A 26507-nucleotide genomic window follows, 5' to 3' on the forward strand; every position below is an offset into this window, starting at 1 on the left:
GGATCTCATCTTTGGACACAGTTTTACATAGCGTAAAATTTGGTTGCATATGTGAATGATTTCCTCTTATTGTCGAGAGTTATGCACAGAGCATTTTGCGCATTGTATTCCAGCGTCTTCTTCACTAACCAACAGCAATCTAGTTTTCTAGTCTTAAGTCATTTAATCCTTTTTATGAAAACACATCCCTTTTCAATGTAAATTAGGCTCGTTCTAATTTGAGCTACGCTGCGCTGTTTGTGCAATAAACATTGCGCTATTACCATTTTCTATGCGTCATGGCAGCAGTAATTCATCAAATCATGTAGAAAAGCGTTATAACGTGCATATATCCAGATGCGCGGTTTAGCGAAGCACATTTTCGGCATGTTAAAGAGATGATTCATGTGTCTGGATCACAGTAATGGAAATATGGTGTTCAGTCCAGATCATCTTATCGCTCTGAATATTTTAAATAGAAACTTTCACCCACAAACACACACACACACACACACAGTCTTACCTACACTATCCCTGTTTCTCTGTGCCATAATTCAGACGTCCCGATTAAAAACAGCAAATCAGAAAAATCATAATTCCACTTCGCCCACTCTTCACCTGTCTCCCTCTCTCTTACACACACAGTCAGGAGTGCGACGTGTGTGTGTGTGTGTGTGTGTGTATTCTTCAGCACGGATGGACCGCAATATAAAACAAATACACACTTTACACACAAGACTGACACACACACTCAGTGAAGTACAGAAGTCATTGAATCACATGCTGAATTCACAGAATGACTCTGAGAGAGAGAGAGACAGCCGAAAAGAGCCAGGACGGAAAAAAGCAAAAGTATTCCACACAGACAAGAGGAAAAATCTGGTGCTGGACATCCGTACTCGCGCAGGGAAAATCCCAAATGAGACGAGAGAGAGACAGAGTTCAGCTTATATTACTGACTCACAGACAGACAGACAGACAGACAGACAGACAGAGAGAGAGAGAGAGAGACAGTCTGCCCTCCTCGTACACATGGATTTAAATAGACTTTAACTGCGAGTCAGAAATAGCAACAGACTCACATCTACACTTAACACACACAATCATGAAAATATTTATAATCAACACTTTTAATAACGTCACCTGATTCCTATTCTTTCCATTCAGCTAGACTCGTCAACAATTAGAACAGCAGTATCATGAAGATTTGCGCTGTATAACATCAGGACGATCTGAGCATGCTACAAAACTCCTCGTCCAGGCTTGTGTCATATCAAGACTGGACTACTGCAATGCTCTTATGGCAGGAATTCCTGCAACTGATCCAGAACGTGGTGGTGCAAAGTGTTGTCAACGTGCCCACGAGAGTGCACGTCACACCTCTCTTCATCAAACTGCACTGGTGGCCAATGGTTGCTCGCGTCAAGGCATTGATGCTCGCTTACAGAACAACCACTAGCTACGTCAACTCTATGTGCCCTCCAGAAGCTTACAAACGGCGGGTAAACACAAGGGCACAGAATTACTTTAACAGACCTTCACTTCAACTGTTCCTCACTGGTGGAACGACCTGCCAAACTCCACCCGAGCAGCTGGTTCTCCAGCCATCTTCAAGAAACATCTAAAAACACATCTCTTTCACAAGTGCTTGACCCAATCCTACTAATGCAATAACGGTCTTCTTTCTTCCTCTTAAAACAACTGAATCTATTCTTTCACTGTCTCTCACCTTCCTCTCTACTTGTGCTTCTCTGAGCAATTTGCACCGTTGTATTACAGCACTTCTGATGTATTTGGATAAAAGCGGTGACAGTCAGTGTCTGAATGACTTGCTGGTTTTAATGGAATATTCCAGGTTCAATACTAATAAGTTAAACTCAATCGACAGCATGTGTGGCATAATGTTGATTACCACAAAAAAATCTGTTTTCTTTTCTTGCAAAAGCACAAATGTGTGTTCCAGTGAGACACTTACAATGGAAGTCAATGGGGGCAATATTTCGAGGGTTTAAAGGCAGAAATGTGACGCTTATAATTTTATTAAAACACTTACATTAATACTTATGTTAAAACTCGTGCATTATTTGAGCAGTAAAGTTGTTTAAATCGGCGTTTAGTGGGATTACAGGGTTTACAGCGTTATATCGTCATGGCAACGAAGTTGTAAAATTGGCTATACTGGCTATATGCACTGTGTGAATTTTCAAAGTGTAGCATCGTCCCAAATGGAACACTAACATTTTTTCACTACACGGAAGCGTTTGCCGTTTAACAGCTGATGGAAGTGACGTTTCAAGCGCATGTGATGTGTTGCCGCCAGCTTTAGCACGTTAGCCAACCTCAACACTTGTATCTTAAACAACGTACTTATTCACACAGCGTGGGGTGATGGTAAAGCATTCAACTCACATTTGTAATGCGCTGTATCCAGTGAAATTTCGCCAGCTGCTGTTCTGTCAGACGAGCAGCGCAGACAGGTAACTCCACCCCTTCCGCTATGTACAGCAAGCCGCGTGCGCTGAGTGCGTGAAGTGTCCAACGTTGCACACTCCGTTTTGATGGTTAAAAATTAAATTTGCAACTTGGATGGAAACATTGCTATTGACCCAACAAACACTAGGGTGGGACAATATATCGTATTTCAAAATATCACATAACAAAATAAATGACGAACCACATGAAGGCAACATTCGATATAAACATTCCTGGGTAGCTCAGCGAGTATTGACGCTGACTATCACAGCTGGAGTCGTGAGTTCGAATCCAGGGTGTGCTGAGTGACTCCAGCCAGGTCTCCTAAGCAACCAAATTGGCCCGGTTGCTAGGGAGGGTAAAGTCACATGGGGTAACCTCCTCGTGGTCGTGATTAGTGGTTCTCGCTCTCAATGGGGCGTGTGGTAAGTTGTGTGTGGATCGTGGAGAGTAGCATGAGCCTCCACGTGCTGTGAGTCTCCGCGGTGTCATGCACAACGAGTCACGACAACGAGGGAATGCTGAACTCTGAGAAGACGTGTGACCAATAGAAGATCGAAACGTCACACAATCCTGGCCTCTAATATTTCAAAGCTAGATGTTTTTATTGTTGCTGGATAGTAAGCAGATGGTATATTTAAACATTGTGAATGATTTCTTTGTTTGTGCATCTCAGATTGTGTCTTTGAGTAAGTGTATCATCTATAATCATATTTAGTCTCTGCAGTTCTGCCCTTATTGTGATTATATCGCTCCACTTATTACCTGAAGTCAAATAATCGGAAACAATTTCGTTCCAGGTGCAAAATGTGTGTGTGTTAGTTTGTACTCACCATCCAGTGATAACCAGTCCAGTTGTGAGCTCGGTAAAGACGACGCGTTGCGGGCGCGATACTCAAACAGCACAGAAGTGGAGATGGCACTACAATCCTTCAACACGTGCAGAGCGACAAGTCCAGCTTCATGAGCTACACACACACACACACATTTTATTTTCAGTCATTCCTAAAGTTTCCATAGAAACAGAATTAACGACTCAAACACAGCATGGATGTACACTATCGCTCAGAATCTGGCGAGATTTTCTTTGCAAACAGAACAGAAGAGTTCAGACTGAATGAACGCCCCCTCTCACCTGGACAGTAGCAGCGCAGCACACCTGGCTGAATGAGAGAAGCAGGTACTCGACTCTGATCGAACACACACACGTATCTGCTGTCTATTTCGGACCATGGACCTGTGATCAACACCTTCACTCCACCCTAACACAGACAAATCAACACCAGACATCACAAACAAGTGAGACAACTTCCATGAATAAGGTAAAAACAAAATACTTGAAAATAAATATAAAATCAAGTGGTCACTATGTCTTTAAAATATTTCCAAATTTCCTCTTTTAGAGGAGAAATAAAGAGTTACTCCTTCACTTTCCTTCTCGTCCACATTGTTTTTCTACATTCTCAATATTCATAAATATGATAAAATATGATTAACTCATACTAAAACATCAATAAATGTTGTCATTAACTCGTGAGTGGGTCATTCATAAATTAGGATGTCCGAGGTGAGATTAGAAATCTTTTAAAAATAGAGTATAAAACATGTGTCAAGTTCATAGAAATATAAACTTTGAGTCCATGTTGGTTTCACAACTAAATTATTATTTTAATAATATTATTTTCTACAAAAGTCTTTAAAATGTCAAGTGGTGTTACCATCAAGTAAAAGGTATTAAAATACTAGAGTTTAAACAAATAAATCATTAATTGCAAAAAAGTTTTCAAACATATTTTAAGGTTACAAATATTATGAATTTTATTCAACAATATTACGTTTTCTCAGGGTAACTCCAAATGACCTGAAAAAAATTGGCCTTTTCATAAAATCTACAAGACTTTTCTCTGTTTTATGTTTTTTTGTTTTGTCACATGACAACAGAACGGCTACCTGCATGTTGGTTACACCACATGACTTTGATCTGGTGAACAAAATTTTTTCAAATATATATATTATTATTTTATTTGATCCTTTTTTCTCCCCAATTTGGAATGCCCAATTCCCACTACTTAGTAGGTCCTCGTGGTGGTGCGGTTACTCACCTCAATCCGGGTGGTGGAGGACAAGTCTCAGTTGCCTCCGCTTCTGAGACCGTCAATCCGTGCATCTTATCACGTGACTCATTGTGCATGACACCGCGGAGACTCACAGCATGTGGAGACTCATGCTACTCTCCACGATCCACACACAACTTATCACACGCCCCATTGAGAGCGAGAACCACTAATCACGACCACGAGGAGGTTACCCCATGTGACTCTACCCTCCCTAGCAACCGGGCCAATTTGGTTGCTTAGGAGACCTGGCTGGAGTCACTCAACACGGTCTGGATTCAAACTCGTGACTCCAGGGGTGATAGTCAGCGTCAATACTCACTGAGATACCCAGACCCCAAGTTTTACAAATATTAATCATATTGTAAAACTTAGTAATTGAAAACATGTTCAATATAGTAAAGGTGCATTCAAGTCATTGTTTTGGGTGAATTGCATTTGTAATGTATTTTTGAATAATTTAATAGATCTCTACAAATAACTGAGTCACGTCATTGACCCAAGTCTTGATTTTGGTCCCTGGTTATAAATCTTCACTCACTGATAGAAGTTATGGTGCATTCAGAAAAATTTAAACAATTTCTCTTATAAGTTATCTAGATTTATACACTGTATTTTGAAGTGTCCTCGATAACACTGTTGTGTATAATTATACCATATTTCCGAATATTTCTATCTATAACTTAGTAGAGGCTATGCTAGTTTGAAACAAAATGTTGGTTTGAAGTTATTGATTAACATATATTTATATATATATTTATTCATAAAGTAAGAAAAAAGGTTTACTTGATCATAAAAACTACAGAATCAGGGTTGAATGGTTGTGCTCCATGAATACAGACATCTGATGCATTTTAAACTAGCTACTTTACATAAAGTTAATTTTATTGATAACAGCTTTTCTGACATCATCCGTGTTCTGTCTCTAAAAAAACATTGGTCTTTAAGAACAGTGATTGGACCCCAATTTGTACCCTATTCATGGAAAGTGTTGTAAACCCAAATGTTCTTTCCCTTTCCATCAATGAAAAAAATGCATGATTACTGAAGATTCATACCTCTGGGTAGGACCACTCAGGTGAGAAGTCTGTGATGTTGGCCAGCCGCTGGGGGTCCTCTGGCAAGCCGCTGGCCATGAGCGAATGGGTGTTTGTAAGGAGGGGGAAGGGCAGGAACGAGGTGGATGGTGTTGGCTGAGGTGGAACCATGTACCTGATAGGATAGATGGGTGGGTCTGGGGTGGAGGTGTGGCTCATGGTCTCATCGGTAATCAGCTCAGATATGAGGTCAGGAAAGGTGGAGTCAAACGTGAGTCCCGCCTCCTCATTGTCTATGTGAGTTGAGTCAGAACTTTGTGTGGTGTCCATAGGAGTCACATCTGATTCAAATGGCACCTGAGTGGACAGGGACTGCTCCTCCTTCACCTGTATGGGACTCACCTGTCCGCTTGTGGGTGTGGCTGGAGGCGGGGTCAAATTCTGCTGCTGAATGCATGTTGAGTGGGTTGCCATGAGACAAGACTGCACCTGAAGTGGCTGCTGTCTAAGATCCACCTTCTCTGCTTCTGGAGGCAACTGATTGGTCGGTAAGACTTCCAGGGAGGGTTGACTTTGCATTATTTGGGTTGCTGAGAGTTGATTGGTGGATGCCAACTGGTTGTTCATGTGTTGGGAAGGTAAGTGCTGATTGGTCAGCAGCTGACTGGATGAAGCCTGAGTGTCAAATCCAGTAGGAGGAGCTTTGGAAGATTCCTGCACACCAAGGGTGGGACTTAGCGGTTGCGTTAACGAATCAAGACCTAAAGACGACTCCAAACACAAAGGAGGCAGCGCGAGAGTAGAGCGAGTTGGAGAGAGTGAAAAAGCAAGGGAAGGAGTCAGAGAGGCGGGGCTGGAGGCCGGACGACCCGGAATGCTCTTCCTCTCCGTCACGGAAGAGAAGGAAGACAGAGATGATGGTGGAGAAGTGGGCGAGAGAGACTGTGCAAGAAACGGGGGCTGAGGAGACATGGAGGGGGGCGGGGATGGAGAGGAAGAGCTGGAAAAAGAGTGGGCGGAGCTGTGGGTGATGAGGGTGGGTCCTCCGTAGGTCTGCCCCTGTTTGGGGCTGTTGAGGAAAGAGTCTGGGTCGAATGGAAGCAGTGAGGATGACTGGGATGCCGGATGTAGGAGAGTCCCTGGAGCTTCAGGGATTATGCGCTCGGTAAGAAGCAGTCCTCGAATCACAGGGCTGGGCAGTAAAGTGAGTGACAGTGTGGCCACACCATGATTGGGTGGGGTGGGGTTTAGCGGGTTGGCAGTGATTGGTGGAGAGGGTGCATCCTGTTTGTGCGGTACAGGAGACAAGACGAGCCTCCCGCCGGTACGGGTGAGCGGCAATCTGGTAGTGCCCAACTCGCTCTTTGTCTCCTCGCCACCACACCCCAACGGTGCTGCTGTCGTCATGACAATGACTGCATTTTGCGGCAGGGCAACGGTGGCAAGTCCTCCTCGCTGGTCACCATAGAACCTGTTTCCGTTACAAAGTGCAATAGTCGCTGCCCGTTGTGTTAGCGGTGGACTCGAAGAGGATGAAGAAGAGGCGGAGCATGGTGAAGCCACACCCCCTGTGTCCTCACTAACAGCTCGCCCCGAGTCTTCTGGCTTATCAGGCAACTGCTTCCTCTCCGAAGGCACAACAGCAACTAATGCATCACCTGGTCCTGCCTCTCGGCTGACATCCGCTCCTGAGCCCTCATTAGCCATATTCTGCAACTCCGTGAGGGCGGGGTAAGTGGTGGAGCAGGTTGGCAGTTTGGGGGAGATGATGCGATGTTTTGTGCTGTTGCAGCGGTGAGGAATGTTGGAGCTGGGAGAAGCTGGAGAAAACACGTCAAACAAGTCAATGACAGGAGTACGTGGAATCATGCATGTGGTAAATGCCCCTGGTAGGATTGGGTGGTATGACCAAACCCTTAAATCATGGTTTGAGTAATTTTATTTCATTGTAACTTTAGGTGACCTGTATTCTCACATTACTCCATGTTTCTTTGTCACTTTCATGTGGAAAAAGTTTCAAGAATCCCTGTCTACTGATAGAAGTGCTAATATATCTACCATTTTTTCCAAAGGAAATACACATCATACCGCCCAGCCCTAGCCTCTGGGTGGCAAAAGTGCAAGTGTGTGTGTATGCAGTGCTGGGTAGAGTACTTCTAAAATGTAATCGGGTACCGATTATAAATGACAAAACTTAAATTACAATCCATTATGTAATCACAGGAGAAGCATTTTGTCAACACAAAGCTTGCTGTGTTTGTTTTTGTACTGGACTAGTAGCTGTTGTTATCCAGGAGATTGATCTGCACTTCACTGACTGTTATGGTAAACTTTGTTATTTAGTGGCTAGCTTAGTGCAGTTGTGCTGGAGTTTAGAGGAGAGGTGTCTGAGTCACATCAGCTAACCACTGGTGTTCCTCAGGGTTCAGTGCTTGGATCGCTCCTGTTCTCAATCTACACTACTTCACTTGGACCAATTATTAAAGCACATGGCTTTTTACACAGCTTCACCTGTCATTTCAGCCTGACAACCCACCATCTCAGCTCCTACCTCTGCCTGCCTCTCGGAGATCTCGGCCTGGATGAAGGAACGCCACCTTCAGCTCAACCTTGCAAAGACAAAACTCCTAGTGACCCCAGCCAACCCATCTGTTGACCACAACCTCACTATTTGTCTTGGTTCAACTACACTAAAGCCAACCAGGACAGCCCGGAACCTGAAAGTGGTGGTGGAGGACCAGCCTAACTTCCCCAACACATCTCATAAACCACCCTGTCTTGCAGGTTCGCACTTTACAACATCAGACCTTTCCTGTCAGAATATGCTGCGCAACTCATGGTCCAAGCTCTGGTCATTTCAAGACTGGACTACTGTAACGCTCTGTTGGCTGGCCTCCCAGCTAGTAAGATTAAGCCACTGCAGATGGTCCAGAATGCAGCATAGCGTATGGTCTTCAATCAACCAAAGGGTGCTCATGTCACCCCCCTCTTGATTTCACTCCAACGGCTGCCAGTAGCTGCCTGCATCAAATTTAAGGCTCTAACTCTGGCCTTCAGGACAGCCAATGGAACCGCACCCCCTTACTTCAATTCACTCCTCCAGGTCTATGTCCCAACTCGCTCTCTGCGATCTATGAATGAGCGGCGCCTGGTGGTCCCATCACTAAGAGGCACAAAGTCCATTTCATGATCACTGACTTTCTCTGTTCCTCTGTGTTGGAATGAGCTTCCCAACTCTGCACGATCTGCTGAAACCATTTCAATGTTCAAGAACCTCCTGACAACACATCTATTCCTCGAGCACTTAACCAATCCACACTACTTGCACTTACTATTCATTAATTAATAAAAAAAACCTTTCCTTGTTTGTCTCTTTCTTCTGCGCTAGCTTCTATACATCTCTAGCTACTCTGAAAACTTTACAGTGCGATACTGCAGATATTACTGACTTTTGTATGACAAAGTGCCTGCTATGTTCCTCATTTGTAAGTCGCTTTGGACAAAAGCGTCTGCTAAATGACTAAATGTACATACAATATAAATGTAATGTTTTAGATTACACTTTTTAGGTAATCTCATCTGATTACTTTCAGATTACTTCTGGATTACCCATTTCATTTTATGATGAAAATCTAATCATTAATTTTAAATGTATTAAGCAATTTTGTAAACAAACAATCAAACAGCAACTTGTTATTTGTCAGTTGCTGAGTACAAAAAATTTGCTTAAAAGTTTATAAAACTTAACGTAACTCAAGATAAAAAACAATGAGAACCTGCTTGTATTTTTCATTGAAAAAGAATTGTTATTTAGGAAATTAGAAATAGAGACTGGACCTGATGAGAGAATGTCTTTAGATATGATGTAGAGATGCATGATTTATACCTCCTCATAACTATGCATGAGAAGGTGTGGCCTCGAACGAAGACTTGAAGCTTGGGACCAAAGCGCATTTGCACGTGTGTTTTTACAGAAGTGTGTGTGTGGAATTATGGAGAGGTGGACGAGGGCTAGATCGAAATGCATTATTTTCGATACAGGGTGCAAATGCAAACTGTTTAGGAAAATTACTTACTAATTATTGCCTTTGGCTGATTGGTGACATAATTAAAAAGGCAAGCATGTAATACATAAAAATGTAACTATAATATTTGTATGCACATTTTTGTAATGTAATCCAATTACAAGTACTTGAATTTTGCAGTCTAATTACCTAATCCAGATTGCATGTAATCTGTTACTACCCAGCACTGTGTGTGTGTGTGTGTGTGTGTATGAGCAATGGCTATTCTTCAGGTTGTGTGTGATTTACCGCATAGGCAGGTGTGTGTTCGTGGTTGTGGTTTGGTCTGTTGGGTTTCTAGGACCTGTTGCACCATCTGCTCTACTGAGAGTTCCACTGTACCATTCCCTCCACAAGACCACTTCATACTGTGGACTCACACACACACACACACACACACACACACACACACACACACACACACACACATACTTTCTGGTATTAATAAATATCTCTGTCATTTCTAGCCATACACAGTAAATGTACATACCAGATTAAATGAAGGTAATATAAGGAATAATTGGCCACAAATACATGTTTTCGTCCCTAATCTCTTGTGTGTACAATGGATGGAATAAAGTCTATGAATGACTGCACTCGTTTGCTCATGAGACATGGTTTGCGATTGGTTGTTTACTCACACATGGGTTTGAGTTGTGACAGCAGTTCATCTCGGCTCCAACGCAGACTGTCGCGGCGGTCGGTCAGTGCACACGACAGCGGGCCACATGTTTTCACACTGTCCTCTAGTGAGGGCACATTCAAGTAGTGCACTAGAACAATGTCTGGATTCTACACACATACACACACACACACACACACAATCTGGAAATATTTTATTTGTTCTGTTTAGTTTTCAATTCTTCAATTTAGAATTTTGCCCGCCCCCGAGGAACACATCCTGGCCTCTGATTGGGTAGATTTAATGACTAACCTGCAGGAGCCAGTAGCATCTCCTGTGGAATGTGGGAACGATGGAGGAATGAACATAACAACCATAAAGACACTGCAGACAGAGAGAAATGTGAAACGTTTATTCCAGACACAGACAGCTTCCTGTGTGTTTTGAGCAGAAGGTGGAGCTCTCACCTCCATGCCCTGCACCTTCAGCTTCATGTGATCCTCTCTTGTCGTCTTTCCGTCCTTCCGTTTCTTCCAGCAGTATCCATCTTTGCGATATTTTACTTTCTTGCGGTTGTACAGGATAACTGAACCGTTCTGTGGCCTGATCGTCAACACACACACAAACACATGTAAGTGGAAATATGAGTTAAATACCCAGCAGATTCAGAGAACATGAAGGAGATCCAGTCACTGTCGTTTTTCCAGGAATAAACACACACGCTTTACTGACCTGGTCTTAAGAGTGCAGGACAGCCACTCCTCATGTCTGTCAAATGATATCAGGAAGGAAGCAATTTCCTGTCACACACACATAGACAAGATAAACATGGCAACACTGTTAATAAACTCATTTCAGGGATCAACATAAGGGATATTTTCTGCTGGTCCGGTCGGTCCAGTAGTTCAGATTTTTACTCGCCCTGCACACATTTGGTCCCACCACAAAACCAGACATTTTATTTCAAGCCATGTATTTAGGTCAAAGACGTGACATCAAAAAAACATTTAAAAAATGCAATTCACACAAAACAGTGACTTGAACGCACCTCTACTATGATGAACATGTTTTCAAGTTCTGATCTCAGTCATTTTATATATATTTTCTGGGGGTTAAAGTAAAAAAATGTCAAGTGGTGTAACCGTCCTGAGACGGTAAAGAAAAAATAAAAAGTCTCATTAAAAGCGGAAATTCTTGAAAAAGAGAAGTTGGCATAAGCAGTTGGGAATGCCCAATTCCCAAAGCGCTCTAAGTCCTCGTGGTGGCGTAGTGACTCGCCTCAATCCGGGTGGCGGAGGACGAATCTCAGTTGCCTCCGCGTCTGAGACCGTCAATCTGCGCATCTAATCACATGGCTTGTTGAGCGCGTTACTGTGGAGACGTAGCGCGTGTGGAGGCTTCACGCTATTCTCTGCGATCCACACACAACTCACCACACGCCCCACCGAGAGCGAGAACCACATTATAGCGACCACGAGGAGGTTACCCCATGTGACTCTACCCTCCCTAGCAACCGGGACAATTTGGTTGCTTAGGAGACCTGGCTGGAGTCACTCAGCACGCCATGGATTTGAACTTGCGACTCCAGGTGTGATAGTCCAGACGTTCAATTTTAAACTTGAATCTTCTAATTGAGCATGTTTAAGTGCTCGGTTACATCCACCATGAAAGCAAGATCCCGAACCCATTCAGGGTCATCCAGCTCAGCCACGGGTTTCCCCATTTCGTGCATGAACTGAGCAATCTCTGCACACAATTCAAAGAAACGTTTGAGCATGGCTCCTCTGCTCAACAAGTGAACTTCAGTGTGGTAGGGTAGACCACGATCAATGTTATTTTTAGATAATAAAAAGTCAAATTGTCACTGGTTGAGCCCTTTTACTCTGGTGAATTTAACAGTTTTGATGTTATGACATCATCCATTTTCAGGCTCTTGCTACACAACGCTTCTTGATGTAGAATACAATGAAAGTTCTAGAATTTTGCATTGATTTCTCTTTCTGGACATTCCCTTTTAACCCTTGTGCGATTTTTCTCATGTATGAGCCTATGGAGCAAATACATGCTTTTCCCCTATTCTCTGTTTGCTGTATTACAGAGCACTGCAGGACAATTGAATAAATGATGCAGATAAAATTGTGTGTGTGTGTGTGTGTGTGTGTGTTGGTATGGATGTCAGAGTGTGTTTTGTATGTGTGTGTATGTGTGTGTGTGTGTAAACAACAACAGTGGCATTATGTAAACAAACTGGCATTTAAAGGGTTAAAATCCTGAAAATGAAAGAATATTTGGTAGTTATGATCAGGACTGATGCAACTCAGTGAAAGTGGAAAATAATATTAATATAGAATATTTTTGTCCTTTAAGGACCTCTGAGTAACTTTTTTAAATTGATGCACAAGGGTTAATTTAGCAAAAACACCTGCCTTTTTCCCCAATCATGTATGAAGCACCATCCATTGCCACGCTAACAGCGTGACTCCAGTCAACCTCTAGCACCAATGAGGCTGGAGTAAATGTCGTTGGATGTAGTCGTGTCTGTGATTGGTACCAGCTCAAACTCTTCAGTGATGGTCAACGATGCATCAACACCACGAATGAGCTACATCGCTTACACCCATGCTCTCATGAACTGCTACAGAGAAAGCAATAAATGACTGTGACGAGGAGGGAGGCGTGCGCATCACGGCCCCGGCCACGCCCCCTTCCTCGTCACACTGACTTCACTTTGTCTTTCAGCTGATGGTTCAAATCTCCTGCAAGGTCCCCGATTCTCTCTGCCACTGTATTTCTTGACATCATACCATAAAAAGACATTTATAAGATCAACAAATGTAACATTTATCCCTTGAGTTAATTGGCATCTCTGTCTGGTCTATTTCTGATGCACTGAGTTGATTATAAGCACACACCTCATTAGTATTCCAGCGCAGTCTCTCTTTGGGTAATGTCGTGGTGCACGGTAAACACTCCAACAGTTTATTGGGCAAAAACACTTTCATCTGACCACTGCTCTCTACAACACACACAAAACACACAACACATTCAACATCTCTTCCTGAGACAGCCCAAAACAAGTGTCATATATTCAGGAGAAAGACGTTTCAATCGAAACATCTGACAAAAGCAGTTTGTTAGTTTTGAAGTAATAAAACTATAGATACAGTGTTCAAAATGAAGATTAAAAAAAGCATTTTGCAAACATTAAAGGGATAGTTCACCTAAAAATTAAAATTGTCATAATTTACTCACCCTCATGCCATTCCAAACCTGAATGCCTTTCTCATGAAAACTCAAAAGGAGACGTTTTAATGAATACTGCACTTGAGCGCTAAAAACAAAAGTTCTTGTGTGAACGCGAGCTACTGTGAACGAGCGTCTCGCATAACGCACATAAATATTGTGGAATTGTGTTTGTTTTGTGCTAACACATTTTGTGTTCCTGGTCAAAAATGACCGGCCCACTAAGACTCTCATATTGCATATATTATCAGAAGATATTGCATTAGATCTTATTATCAGCTTCTTTTTTTAGTAATTATGACTGGTTTTGTACTCATTTTATTGAATTTTTTTATATAAATATATATATATATATATATATATATATATATATATTGATAGAAGGATTCATTGAGCTCGTACCAGCCAGTAGGGGGCACTCCCTGCGGCAAAAATAAACACATTACATAATAAATTAATACCCACTTGCTAGATCTGAACACAATAGGTGTCATTTTAAAGCTTAGAATCTGGACTTTACAATGTATATAGCTGATCCTACCAATTCTTAAATAATGCTTTTTAATTTACTGACAAATAAAAACTGTTTTGTTCTCATCATTTGCAAATCTGTTATCACAACAATTATTAGTGTTAGAGTTAGTGAAAGCATAAAAAAGATGAGATAGCCATGTGTTATATATCATTGGGTTAGTAGACCTTTACTTTAAAAGTCACAATTAGTAGAATGCAATGAGCAAATCTGTTCAAACGGCAGTGAGTATGTGTGTGTGAAATTCCCACTGACATACATAAATATGATAAACAGGAGTGTGAAACATTCAAACAAACCCAAACACAACATAATATGATGAGTAGATCTTGAAATATTCCTTAGAGTGAACATGGAAAGATGATGCATGAAAGGGCACTCGACAGACATTGTGTGAGAGTGTGTGTGTCAGAGAGTGTGTGTGAATGTGTATATGTGTGTGTGTGTGAGAGAGTGTGTGTGAGTGTGTATATGTGTGTGTGTGTGAGAGAGTGTGTGTGAGTGTGTATATGTGTGTGTGTGAGAGAGTGTGTGAGTGTGTGTGTGTGTGTGTGTGTGTGTGAGTGTGTGAGAGAGAGAGTGTATGTGGGTGTGTGTGTGTGAGTGTGTATGTGTGTGTGAGTGCGTGTGTATGTGTGTGCGTGCGTGTATATGTGTGTGCGCGTGTGTATATGTGTGTGTGCATGTGTATATATGTGTGTGTGTGTATTGGTGTGTATGTGTGTGAGTGTGTGTATGTATATGCGTGTGAGTGCGTGTGTATATGTGTGTGTGAGTGTGTGTGTGTGTGTGCGTGTATGTGTGTGTGTGCATGTGTATATATGTGTGTGTATTGGTGTGTATATGTGTGAGTGTGTGTGTGTGTATGTATATGCGTGTGAGTGCGTGTGTATATGTGTGTGTGTATATGTGTGTGTGTGTGTGTGTGTATATATGTGAGTGTGTGTGTATGTATATATGTGTGTGTGTGTGTGTGTGAAGGTCAGCTAGGTAACTTCTTGGAGGAGTTGCGTTGCTCTCAAACTTCCCTGAAGATGGCAGCACTCTTGTAGTACTTAGGGACTTCAACATCCACCTGGAAAATCCTCAGGCAGTAGACTTCCACACATTGCATGCCTCGTTTCACCTCAAACAACTCACAACTGCGGCGACTCACAAGTCAGGTAACCAACTACACACGTAACTGCTCCACTGATCATGTTCTTGTTACTCCACTGCACGCTTCTGATCACTTCTTCCTTAGTTTCAACCTTAACTTGCCTCCTGGCGCAACACACACTCCTCCTCAGGTCTCTTTTCGGCGTAACCTACGATCACACACGCCCTCCCGTCTCTCCTCTATAGTGTCATCCTCACTTCCTCCCTCTAACAAGTTTTCCTCACTTGATACAAATAATGCTACTAACTCTCTACGCTCCACTTTAATATTTGTCCCCTATCATCCAGGCCAGCCCACGCTACACCCTCCACCCCCCGGGCTATCCGATGTTCTCCGTGAACATCGCTCTAAATTCAGAGCAGCGGAGAGGAAATGGCGCAGATCGAAAGATCTTGCTGACCTAAGTATGTATCAGTCACCCCTCTCTTCCTTCTCTGCTCAAGTCTCCACTGCAAAAACATCATACTATCACAACAAAATTAACAATTCTTCTGATACTCGTACGCATTCAAAACTTATTCCTCTCTCCTTTGCCCACCTCCTCCCCCTCCCACATCATCTCTAACAGCTGATGACTTTGCCACATTTTTCATAGATAAAATAACAACCATCAGCAGTCAATTCTCCACACCACAAACCCACAAATACACATTAACATCACACACACTCACTCTTCCTTCTTTCTCTCCCCTCTCAGAAGCCTCCACTACCTGCCCTCTTGATCCTATCCCCTCCCACCTCCTTCAAGCCATTTCTCCTTCAATCTTACCTGCTCTCACTCACATCATTAATACATCTCTTCTCACTGATACCTTTCCCACTGCATTTAAGCAGGCTCAGGTAACCCCACTGCTTAAGAAACCCACGCTAAACCCTGCACTTTTAGAAAACTACAGACCAGTATCTCTCCTCTCATTCATCGCTAAAACACTTGAACGAGTCATGTTCAACCAAGTCTCATCTTCTCTTACACAGAACAACCTGCTAGACAGCAACCAGTCTGGCTTCAAAAGCGGGCACTCTACAGAGAATGCCCTGCTGTCAGTTACTGAAGCTCTGAGACTGGCGAGAGCAGCATCCAAATCATCCGTACTCATCCTGCTGGATCTATCTGCTGCTTTTGACACAGTAAACCACCATATTCTCCTGTCAACCCTCACAACAAAGGGCATCACAGTAACCGTGCTCCACTGGTTCAAGTCTTATATCACAGGTAGGTCTTTCAGGGTGTCTTGGAGGGGAGAGGTGTCTAAGTCTCACCAACTAGTTACCCGGGTGCCGCAGGGTTCAATGCTTGGACCACTCCTCTTCTCCATATACATGTCATCGCTAGGATCCTTTCATGCAAGCACATGGCTTTTCCTATCACTGCTATGCTGATGACACATAACTCTACCTCTCATTCCAGCCTGATGATCCGACGGTAGCGGCCCGGATCTCAGCCTGCCTAGCAGACATTTCGTCACCACCAAAGATGACCACATCCATCTCAACCTTGCTAAGACAGAGCTGCTCATGCTTCTAGCAAGCCCAGCAATTCATCACAGCTTCACCATTCAGCTAAACTCATTAATGATTACACCATCCAGCACAGCCAGAAAACTTGGAGTTGTGTTTGACGATCAGTTGTACTTCACAGACCACATCGCAAGGACCGATCGTGCAGATTTGCCTTGTACAACGTTAGGAAGATCAGGCCCTTCCTATCAGAGCATGCAACACAACTCCTCGTCTAAGCTCTTGTTCTATCCAGGTAGGACTATTGCAATGTTCTTCTGGCAGGCCTTCCAGCATGTACTGTCAAACCTCTGCAATGATCCAGAATGCGGCAGCGAGAGCAGTCTTCAACGAGCCCAAGAGAGTGCACGACACGCCTCTCTTCATCAAATTGCACTGGCTGCCAATGGTTGCTCGCATTAAGTTCAAGGTATTGATGCTTGCTTGCAGAGCAACCACTAGCTCCGCTCCCCACTATCTAAACTCACTACTTCAGACTTATGTGCCCTCCAGAAGCTTGTGTTCTGCAGGCGAACGGTGCCTCGCAGGTGCCATCTCATAGAGGCACAAAATCACTGTCCTGGACTTTTACCGAATATAAAGAACTTTTCTCAGGGTCACACCAAATGACCTGAATAAAATGTGCATTTTCATAAAAATGTCTAAATATTTATATTTAATGATATCTTGAGGGTCTAAATGGCTCCTCTCTGGTTTTATTTATATATATTATACTATATTGCCAAAAGTATTTGCTCACCCATCCAAATAATTGAATTCAGGTGTTCCAATCACTTCCATGGCCACAGGTGTATAAAATGAAGCACCTAGGCATGCAGACTGCTTCTTCAAACATTTGTGAAAGAATGGGCCGCTCTCAGGAGCTCAGTGAATTCCAGCGTGGTACTGTGATAGGATGCCACCTGTGCAACAAGTCCAGTCGTGAAATTTCCTCGCTACTAAATATTCCACAGTCAACTGTCAGTGGTATTATAACAAAGTGGAAGCGATTGGGAATGACAGCAACTCAGCCACGAAGTGGTAGGCCACGTAAAATGACAGAGCGGGGTTAGCGGATGCTGAGGCGCATAGTGCGCAGAGGTCGCCAACTTTCTGCAGAGTCAATCGCTACAGACCTCCAAAGTTCATGTGGCCTTCAGATTAGCTCAAGAACAGTGTGTAGAGAGCTTCATGGAATGGGTTTCCATGGCCGAGCAGCTGCATCCAAGCCATACATCACCAAGTGCAATGCAAAGCGTCGGATGCAGTGGTGTAAAGCACGCCGCCTCTACTCTACAGCAGTGGAGGCACGTTCTCTGGAGTGATGAATCACGCTTCTCCATCTGGCAATCTGATGGACGAGTCTGGGTTTGGCGGTTGCCAGGAGAACGGTACTTGTCTGACTGCATTGTGCCAACTGTGAAGTTTGGTGGAGGGGGGATTATGGTGTGGGGTTGTTTTTCAGGAGCTGGGCTTGGCCCCTTAGTTCCAGTTAAAGGAACTCTGTATGCTTCAGCATACCAAGAGATTTTGGACAATTCCATGCTCCCAACTTTGTGGGAACAGTTTGGGGATGGCCCCTTCCTGTTCCAACATGACTGCGCACCAGTGCACAAAGCAAGGTCCATAAAGACATGGATGAGTGAGTTTGGTGTGGAAGAACTTGACTGGCCTGCACAGAGTCCTGACCTCAACCCGATAGAGCACCTTTGGGATGAATTAGAGCGAAGACTGCGAGCCAGGCCTTCTCGTCCAACATCAGTGTCTGACCTCACAAATGCGCTTCTGGAAGAATGGTCAAAAATTCCCATAAACACACTCCTAAACCTTGTGGAAAGCCTTCCCAGAAGAGTTGAAGCTGTTATAGCTGCAAAGGGTGGGCCGACGTCATATTAAACCCTATGGATTAAGAATGTCACTTAAGTACATATGCGTCTAAAGGCAGATGAGCGAATACTTTTGGCAATATAGTGTGTGTATATGTATATATATATATATATATATATATATATATACACTATATTGCCAAAAGTATTCGCTCATCTGCCTTTAGACGCATATGAACTTAAGTGACATCCCATTCCTAATCCATAGGATTTAATATGACGTCGGCCCACCCTTTGCAGCTATAACAGCTTCAACTCTTCTGGGAAGGCTTTCCACAAGGTTTAGGAGTGTGTTTATGGGAATTTTTGACCATTCTTCCAGAAGCGCATTTGTGAGGTCAGACACTGATGTTGGACGAGAAGGCCTGGCTCGCAGTCTTCACTCTAATTCATCCCAAAGGTGCTCTATCGGGTTGAGGTCAGGACTCTGTGCAGGCCAGTCAAGTTCTTCCACACCAAACTCACTCATCCATGTCTTTATGGACCTTGCTTTGTGCACTGGTGCGCAGTCATGTTGGAACAGGAAGGGGCCATCCCCAAACTGTTCCCACAAAGTTGGGAGCATGGAATTGTCCAAAATCTCTTGGTATGCTGAAGCATACAGAGTTCCTTTAACTGGAACTAAGGGGCCAAGCCCAGCTCCTGAAAAACAACCCCACACCATAATCCCCCCTCCACCAAACTTCACAGTTGGCACAATGCAGTCAGACAAGTACCGTTCTCCTGGCAACCGCCAAACCCAGACTCGTCCATCAGATTGCCAGATGGAGAAGCGTGATTCGTCACTCCAGAGAACGTGCCTCCACTGCTGTAGAGTAGAGGCGGCGTGCTTTACACCACTGCATCCGACGCTTTGCATTGCACTTGGTGATGTATGGCTTGGATGCAGCTGCTCGGCCATGGAAACCCATTCCATGAAGCTCTCTACACACTGTTCTTGAGCTAATCTGAAGGCCACATGAACTTTGGAGGTCTGTAGCAATTGACTCTGCAGAAAGTTGGCGACCTCTGCGCACTATGCGCCTCAGCATCCGCTAACCCCGCTCTGTCATTTTACGTGGCCTACCACTTCGTGGCTGAGTTGCTGTCATTCCCAATCGCTTCCACTTTGTTATAATACCACTGACAGTTGACTGTGGAATATTTAGTAGCGAGGAAATTTCACAACTGGACTTGTTGCACAGGTGGCATCCTATCACAGTACCATGCTGGAATTCACTGAGCTCCTGAGAGCGGCCCATTCTTTCACAAATGTTTGTAGAAGAAGTCTGCATGCCTAGGTGCTTCATTTTATACACCTGTGGCCATGGAAGTGATTGGAACACCTGAATTCAATTATTTGGATGGGTGAGCGAATACTTTTGGCAATATAGTGTATATATAAATGATTTTTTTTTTTTTTGCGACATGACACCAGAATACCTTGCATGTTGGTTACACCACTTGACAAATTAAAAAAAATAAAACTAAAATATATTTAGAGTTTTTCATATATATATATATAAAAAAAAAAATTTATTCTGCACTACTCAAAACATTTCTTTTTTCAAGAATTTAAATTTTTAATGACATTTTTTTACTTTAAGCCCCAGAAAAAAACCTCATAAATTGCAAACATCTTTATTACTGAAGAGAATGTGTGAATCACATTTTTAATGTAATTTTGAATAATTTCATAGAATAAAAAAATGAGCATCACGCCACTGACCCATATGCTTTCAGAAGGCTTGGAATATGACGCACAAGCCACATGGAAACTTTTATGATGCTTTTGGTTCCTTTTTTAAGCTTTAAAGTTAGTCACTACTCACGGTCATTGTATTACAATAGACGGCCTACGATATTCATTAAAACATCTCCCCCTGCGTTACGCATAACATATGCAGGTATGGAATGACATGAAGGTGCATACATTATGACATCATTTTCATTTTGGGGTGAACTATCCATTTAGTGGCACTGACCAGACTCTGTAGTGCTGTCTTTGTTGTTCATAGTGAAGTTCACTCACTCCTCCAGTCTGTAGGGGGCAGTCACACAATCCAGGGAGGAATAAACTGCACCACTGACAAACACACAGACGGTTAGAAAACGTACTAGAGTTTGTAATGGCATCCTACTAAACTACTCATACTACTTATGGCAGACCTACTGTATTAAGAGTAGTATGGTCGTATGCATTTGGAATTCATCCCTATTCATGTACCACTTGTTGTAAATAGTGTGCGTACAATCATTGTACATTTAAAATAGTACGTCAAATGTGGCCGGATGTCATAATATTGCTGGTGGATTTTCAAGGTGAACACCCATGCATGCTTTTTTATTACCCACCTCGCAATATTACCCACAAGCCCAGTGCAACAGAGCACAACAGTGCCCGTTCACTTTTTCACCATCTAAAAATTAATTTGCACTTTTCTTAAAAGAGGCACAAATGTGTGTTCCAGTGAGACACTTACAATGGAAGTCAATGGGGTCAATAATCTGTAAACATTAAAATACTCACTGTTTCAAAAGTATAGACACAAAACATAAACAATATGTGTGTTAACATGATTTTACTGTGATAACATCACTTACTAACTGCATCTGTGGAAAGATATAGACAATTTATATACAATTTAACTCCGTTGCCATGACGACGTAACACCGTAAACCCTACAACTGTAAAACAATGATTTAATCAACTTTACAGCTCAAATAATGCACAAGTTTTAACAGAAGAATTAATGTAAGTGCTTTAATAAAATTACAAACTTCACATTTCTGCCTTTAAACCTCCAAATATTGACCCCATTGACTTCCATTGTAAGTGTCTCACTGGAACACACATTTGTGCTTTTTTTAAAGGAGGGATGAGTCGAAATTAATTTTTGTGGTACAATACCATGAAACATTGCGAATGATGCAATTGAATTAAAAAATGATGGAAAAATATAAAACTATTGATTTAAAGTTGTTGATTAAAAGTATAAAAACCATATATTTTTTAATGTGTTTGCCAAATATTCCGATATATACAAATATAACAGTAGTTTGAGAGTGTAGAGAGAGCGACTCGATTGCATCATTCACACTGCATCATGGGAGTGGGCGGAGCTGTAGAGCTCTTTCTCTGATTGGTGGATATCACATCAGGATTATGGGTAGTGTAGTTCCTCACCAGAAATTCTGCAATAAAACAGGATTTGTTTTAAATGTAGTTGAAATAACATGACTGATGGCTTCAACAGAAGCATCTTGAAATCACAACTCATTGTTTGTGCACTCTGAAATATTCTGGGATGGACACAAGTTCACACAAACACACGGCAAACTCCCTCTCTCTCTCTCTCTCTCTCCGGATCTGTCATCTTTGTTGCCTAGTAACCGCAGCAGTAGGTGGTCAGATGTATCCTCACAGTTCACACACACACAGTTCTTTTATATAATATTGATGCATTTCCTCTGAACTCACTGTTCTTGTTTGTTTGATGCAAACACACTGATCTGTGATCAGTTCATGATGGAATCACTCACATGAATCAACTCACACACACACAACAATATATATATATATATGTATGTATATCATTTTTTTTTTTTTTTTTGGCGGAATAAATAAATAAATACATTTTTTATGCAGAATTGAGGTGTTGTAACTATCCATAATTGTACAGAAAATATGACCCCTAAACACTTTGGCTATATTATATGTGCATTGTAAATAGGGGTGTGTGATATAAGCAAAAATGTATATTGAGATATTCTTGAAATTTCTGTTCGACAATTACATACATCACATTTTTATGGAGAGTGATTCCAAAACTGTAGAAAAACTAATAAAAAGTTATTTTAAGTCAATAATGAAAAGTATAATAAAGACAGAGAGAAAAGGGCAACTTTAATGCAAAGACCCCCTATAAAAGTAACTAATGGCAGATAAAATAATATATTGATTATTTGTTGCGCACACTCTGATTGGAAGTATTCCCTAACATGCGCCGGCATTTCACATAGGCCTAACCGCGAAAGAAACAATACTCTTCTACTGGAATATAATCCACCAATAATTGTAAATAATAAATGTACATTACAAAATATCAGCTTCTTGTTCACTGAGCAAAAACTACATTAGAAGCCTGAACACTGGAGATAATTGATTAAATTCACTCCAACAGCACAAATGAGACGTAGAATCACTGTACAATATAATACAGCAATACTACGAGAGGCCATGGGTTAATATTCAAATAATAATAATTACTTTAATACCATTAATCACAATAGTTCATTATAGTTCATTAGTGTGGCTGTATACAGTGAATCTTGTTTAGCTACTACTTTTATTATTTTAGATTTTAGAGCTAAATCTGTTTCTGTTTTATAATATACATGTAAAGATACTCACAGCTGCGCAAATATCACTAGACTAACATATAGTGCACATTACCTCTAGTATGACCATTTCGACCAATCAGAACTCTGGATTCATCAAAGCCCCGCCTTCAAACACATGACGGACTATGCAATCTGATTGATATTTCCAGGTTCAATCTACAAAGTCCACAATGTTTCAGCTTAAAACTATTAAAAACATATTGCATTGAGTAATATTTTACAATAACTTGCATTGCTTAATCATTTAAAATGTCAATGTTTTTACAGCAATACTATATGATACTGAACAGATCAGTGTTTTACGAATATATAAATCAGATGTACAGAAAATCAGTTTATGCGGTATTCACTCAAAAAACATCTGAAAACAGGAAATGTTTATTATCCAGCAACAACACTGTCAGTAGATTTTAGAACTGACAAAATTCTGATGTACACTGCAAAAAAATAACTTTCACTATCATCAGATTTACTTAATCATCCCATGTTCATATTACTCAAAACATTCATGTAACCAGGTAACTTCAATTAACTGAGTTGATTAAACTAAAAAAAGTGCCTTGTCAGCTTTACTTTATCCATTTGCGTTGGGATGAGGACCAATTGAGCCATTGAGCAACTGCTGTGCTAACCGTAGCATACAGTGACCAACAAACATGTTATGCTAACATTTACTGTTACTAGCTAGCATATCGCTACAAGGTTTTCATTTGAGTTATTTTGACATGTGAAACTTTGTTGGGTTGACTCGATTCAGTTAGGTACTAGAAATACTAAATATTAGAAATATTTAAGTTGAAATTGCATGGTCATTTTAATTTAAGAAAACGTATTTCAAACATGTGCAACTATTGTTCATGATTGAATCAAGTTCAGCCAAAGGGTTCATAACTCTCAAACGTTTAACCCTTGTGCGACCTTCGGGATATTTTTGTCTTTTTCGATCATTTTGGCTGTTAATGTCATCAGCATACATTTTGTCAAAGGTGTGTATTTTGGGGGAATTTTGATATTTCAACCTCAGTTCCTATAATGCATCTATAATACACAAAATAGTTACACTCAGGACCTTCAGGACAAAAATGTCCCCATTGAAACCCATTAAAACTGCAATATTTGATCCCAGTGCCATTAAAGCATAAAATCATGAATTCATTATGCTTTCATTCTGGAGCGCTGGCTTCAAATTTTACATTTTTTATATTTTCCACCAGATGGCGCCATTCTTCTCATGTTTAGCCTATGGAGCAAATACAAGCTTTTCCCCTATTTTCTGTTTGCTGTATTATAGAGCACTGCAGGACAACTGAATAAATGATGCAGATAAAATTGTGTGTGTGTTAGTATGGATGTCAGAGTGTGTTTTGTATGTGTGTATTGAGAAGTGTGTGTGTGTGTGTGTGTGTGTGTGTGTGTGTGTGTGTGTGTAAAAACAACAGTGGCATTATGTAAACAAACTGGCATTTAAAGGGTTAAAATCCTGAAAATGAATGAATATTTGGTAGTTATGATCAGGACTGATGTAACTCATTGAAAGTGGAAAATAATATTAATATATAATATTATTATGGCAGTTTTTTGACGCAGACATTTTTGTCCTTTAAGGACCTCTGAATAACTTTTTTAAATTGACGCACAAGGGTTAAAATGACCAAATATCAGCCAAAATATCTTCCTGTCAATAGTTCAAATATAAATATTCCAAAGTTTCATGACACAGCTAACTAATGGTCAGTTAATGATTTATTATTTAAATTAGGGATGCACCAATACAGATAAAAAAACAAACCAAAAATAAAAAACGATAGATACCGATATTGTGACTTATTTAGTCATCAGATCACTGTTTTGCTTAGGAATTATGCTTCAAAAAAAATATACAAAGAGGTACAAAACCTATTTTATTGTTCAAAGAATAAATAATTTCCACTGAACATGGTCTGGATCTTTTGACACATTCAAACATTAATACAAGAAAAAACGATTTAAAAATATGATAAAATGACGACTGATGTGGGGAAAAACATTTTTGCACTTCTGTCATATCATAATACAACATTACAAATTCATTTAATACTTTTTCGGATTTCATTTATTTTGGTACGTTTATATATTATATATATTATATTACATTCAGAAAATAAATATTATAAACTTTGAACCATGCAATAAATGTAATTATTTAATTATAAATAAACCTTTGGTGTGTGTGTATATATATATATATATATATATATATATATATATATATATATATATATATATATATATATATCGCCGTTTTCATGCTTATAACGAAATGCCAAGTGTATTAATTTGGTCAATAAATATCGGTGCATCTCATTAAAATGTATCATTTGGTTTTGTTTATATATTCTGTCAGTGTCACAATGATCCTGTGAGTTCTGATGTTTACTTTTATACACACACTGTCTCATTGTAACAGATACAATAATGTGTTCTTTTGATCTGTAGCGTGATGCCGAATAATTACCACATTCATCATGGCATTTAAATGGCACTGCAAGGCACTTCAAAGAATATCATGGTATTACTATCATGGCAGTGTTCACACAACACAGTTTTACATGCAAACTGGGCCGAACCGAAGCTATCTGAATGATTGTAATTGTTTTATTCTCATAAATATGACAACCCAAAGGCCCGGACACACACACTAATAAACGGGATAAAAATACACACACACACACACACACACACACGATACACAAACGCAGGAGGAATAGAAGCGCACACACACCGGGACCGAACCGAACCGTGCGGACGGTTATAATAAACACCCGTGTGCGCGCTGTCAGTAACGAGTAACGGGTAACGGCAGCGCGAGCAACAGCGACGGATTCCGCCACTTACCTTCCGCCTTCACGAGCGCTGCCATCTTCTTCGCACCGATGACGTCACGGAGGCTCGTGCCCGCTGCACCGTGAGAGCGCGCACACACTAACATCTTTCTGGCTATGCCCAGGGCCGTAGCTAATGGGGTGAAAGGTGGTAACGATTTGAGATATAAATGTTAATATTATTAGCCTACAAAAATATTAAATATTGTAGCTTATATTAGGACAATAAAAGTCACTTTTATTTCTACATGTGTTTAGGATGTTGTTTTTCATTACAAATTCCATAGATTTTTATTTTTATTTAATTTTTTTACAAATCATCATTACATCTATTCATGGTGATTTTTTTATTTATCATGATTTATTATCATGATCTTACTAATACCATAGTTAAACTCTGGATACTGTGCACCAACAATGGTAAGTTCATAAAGGCAAATACAAAGCAGAATCAGAATCAGAATCAGATACAAGGAATTTGTCTTGGTGACATGGAGCTTCCAGTGTACAACAATACAAAAACAGCAGCAAGACATAGATAATAATAATTAAAAAATAATAATAATAATTATACACATACATACATACAAACATACACATGGCTAGTGCAAATCTAATACAATCTGTTATGTACAGTGCAAATGTTTTTTTTTTTTTT

At 41.0% G+C, this 26507-nt stretch overlaps 1 protein-coding gene across 3 annotated transcripts in view; it reads right to left on the reverse strand.

Moving 5' to 3' along the window:
* The window catches only part of LOC127419321 (calmodulin-binding transcription activator 2-like), a 53908-nt gene extending 27989 nt beyond the window's left edge, over window positions 1-25919 (reverse strand). For all 3 annotated transcript variants that reach the window (XM_051660642.1, XM_051660641.1, XM_051660643.1), the window contains exons 1-11: window positions 25863-25919; window positions 20570-20670; window positions 13201-13304; window positions 11021-11088; window positions 10756-10891; window positions 10601-10672; window positions 10308-10458; window positions 9916-10041; window positions 5624-7422; window positions 3587-3713; window positions 3285-3419 (exon numbers count right to left, since the gene is read on the reverse strand). In XM_051660642.1, coding sequence (XP_051516602.1) covers window positions 3285-3419; window positions 3587-3713; window positions 5624-7422; window positions 9916-10041; window positions 10308-10458; window positions 10601-10672; window positions 10756-10891; window positions 11021-11088; window positions 13201-13304; window positions 20570-20600 — 2749 coding nt within the window. In that variant the 5' untranslated portion in view covers window positions 20601-20670; window positions 25863-25919. The remainder of the gene's footprint in view (window positions 1-3284; window positions 3420-3586; window positions 3714-5623; window positions 7423-9915; window positions 10042-10307; window positions 10459-10600; window positions 10673-10755; window positions 10892-11020; window positions 11089-13200; window positions 13305-20569; window positions 20671-25862) is intronic.
* Between the last annotated feature and the right edge of the window lie 588 nt (window positions 25920-26507).

The sequence above is a fragment of the Myxocyprinus asiaticus genome, chromosome 28, assembly GCF_019703515.2.
Source record: "Myxocyprinus asiaticus isolate MX2 ecotype Aquarium Trade chromosome 28, UBuf_Myxa_2, whole genome shotgun sequence".
NCBI lineage: Eukaryota > Metazoa > Chordata > Actinopteri > Cypriniformes > Catostomidae > Myxocyprinus > Myxocyprinus asiaticus.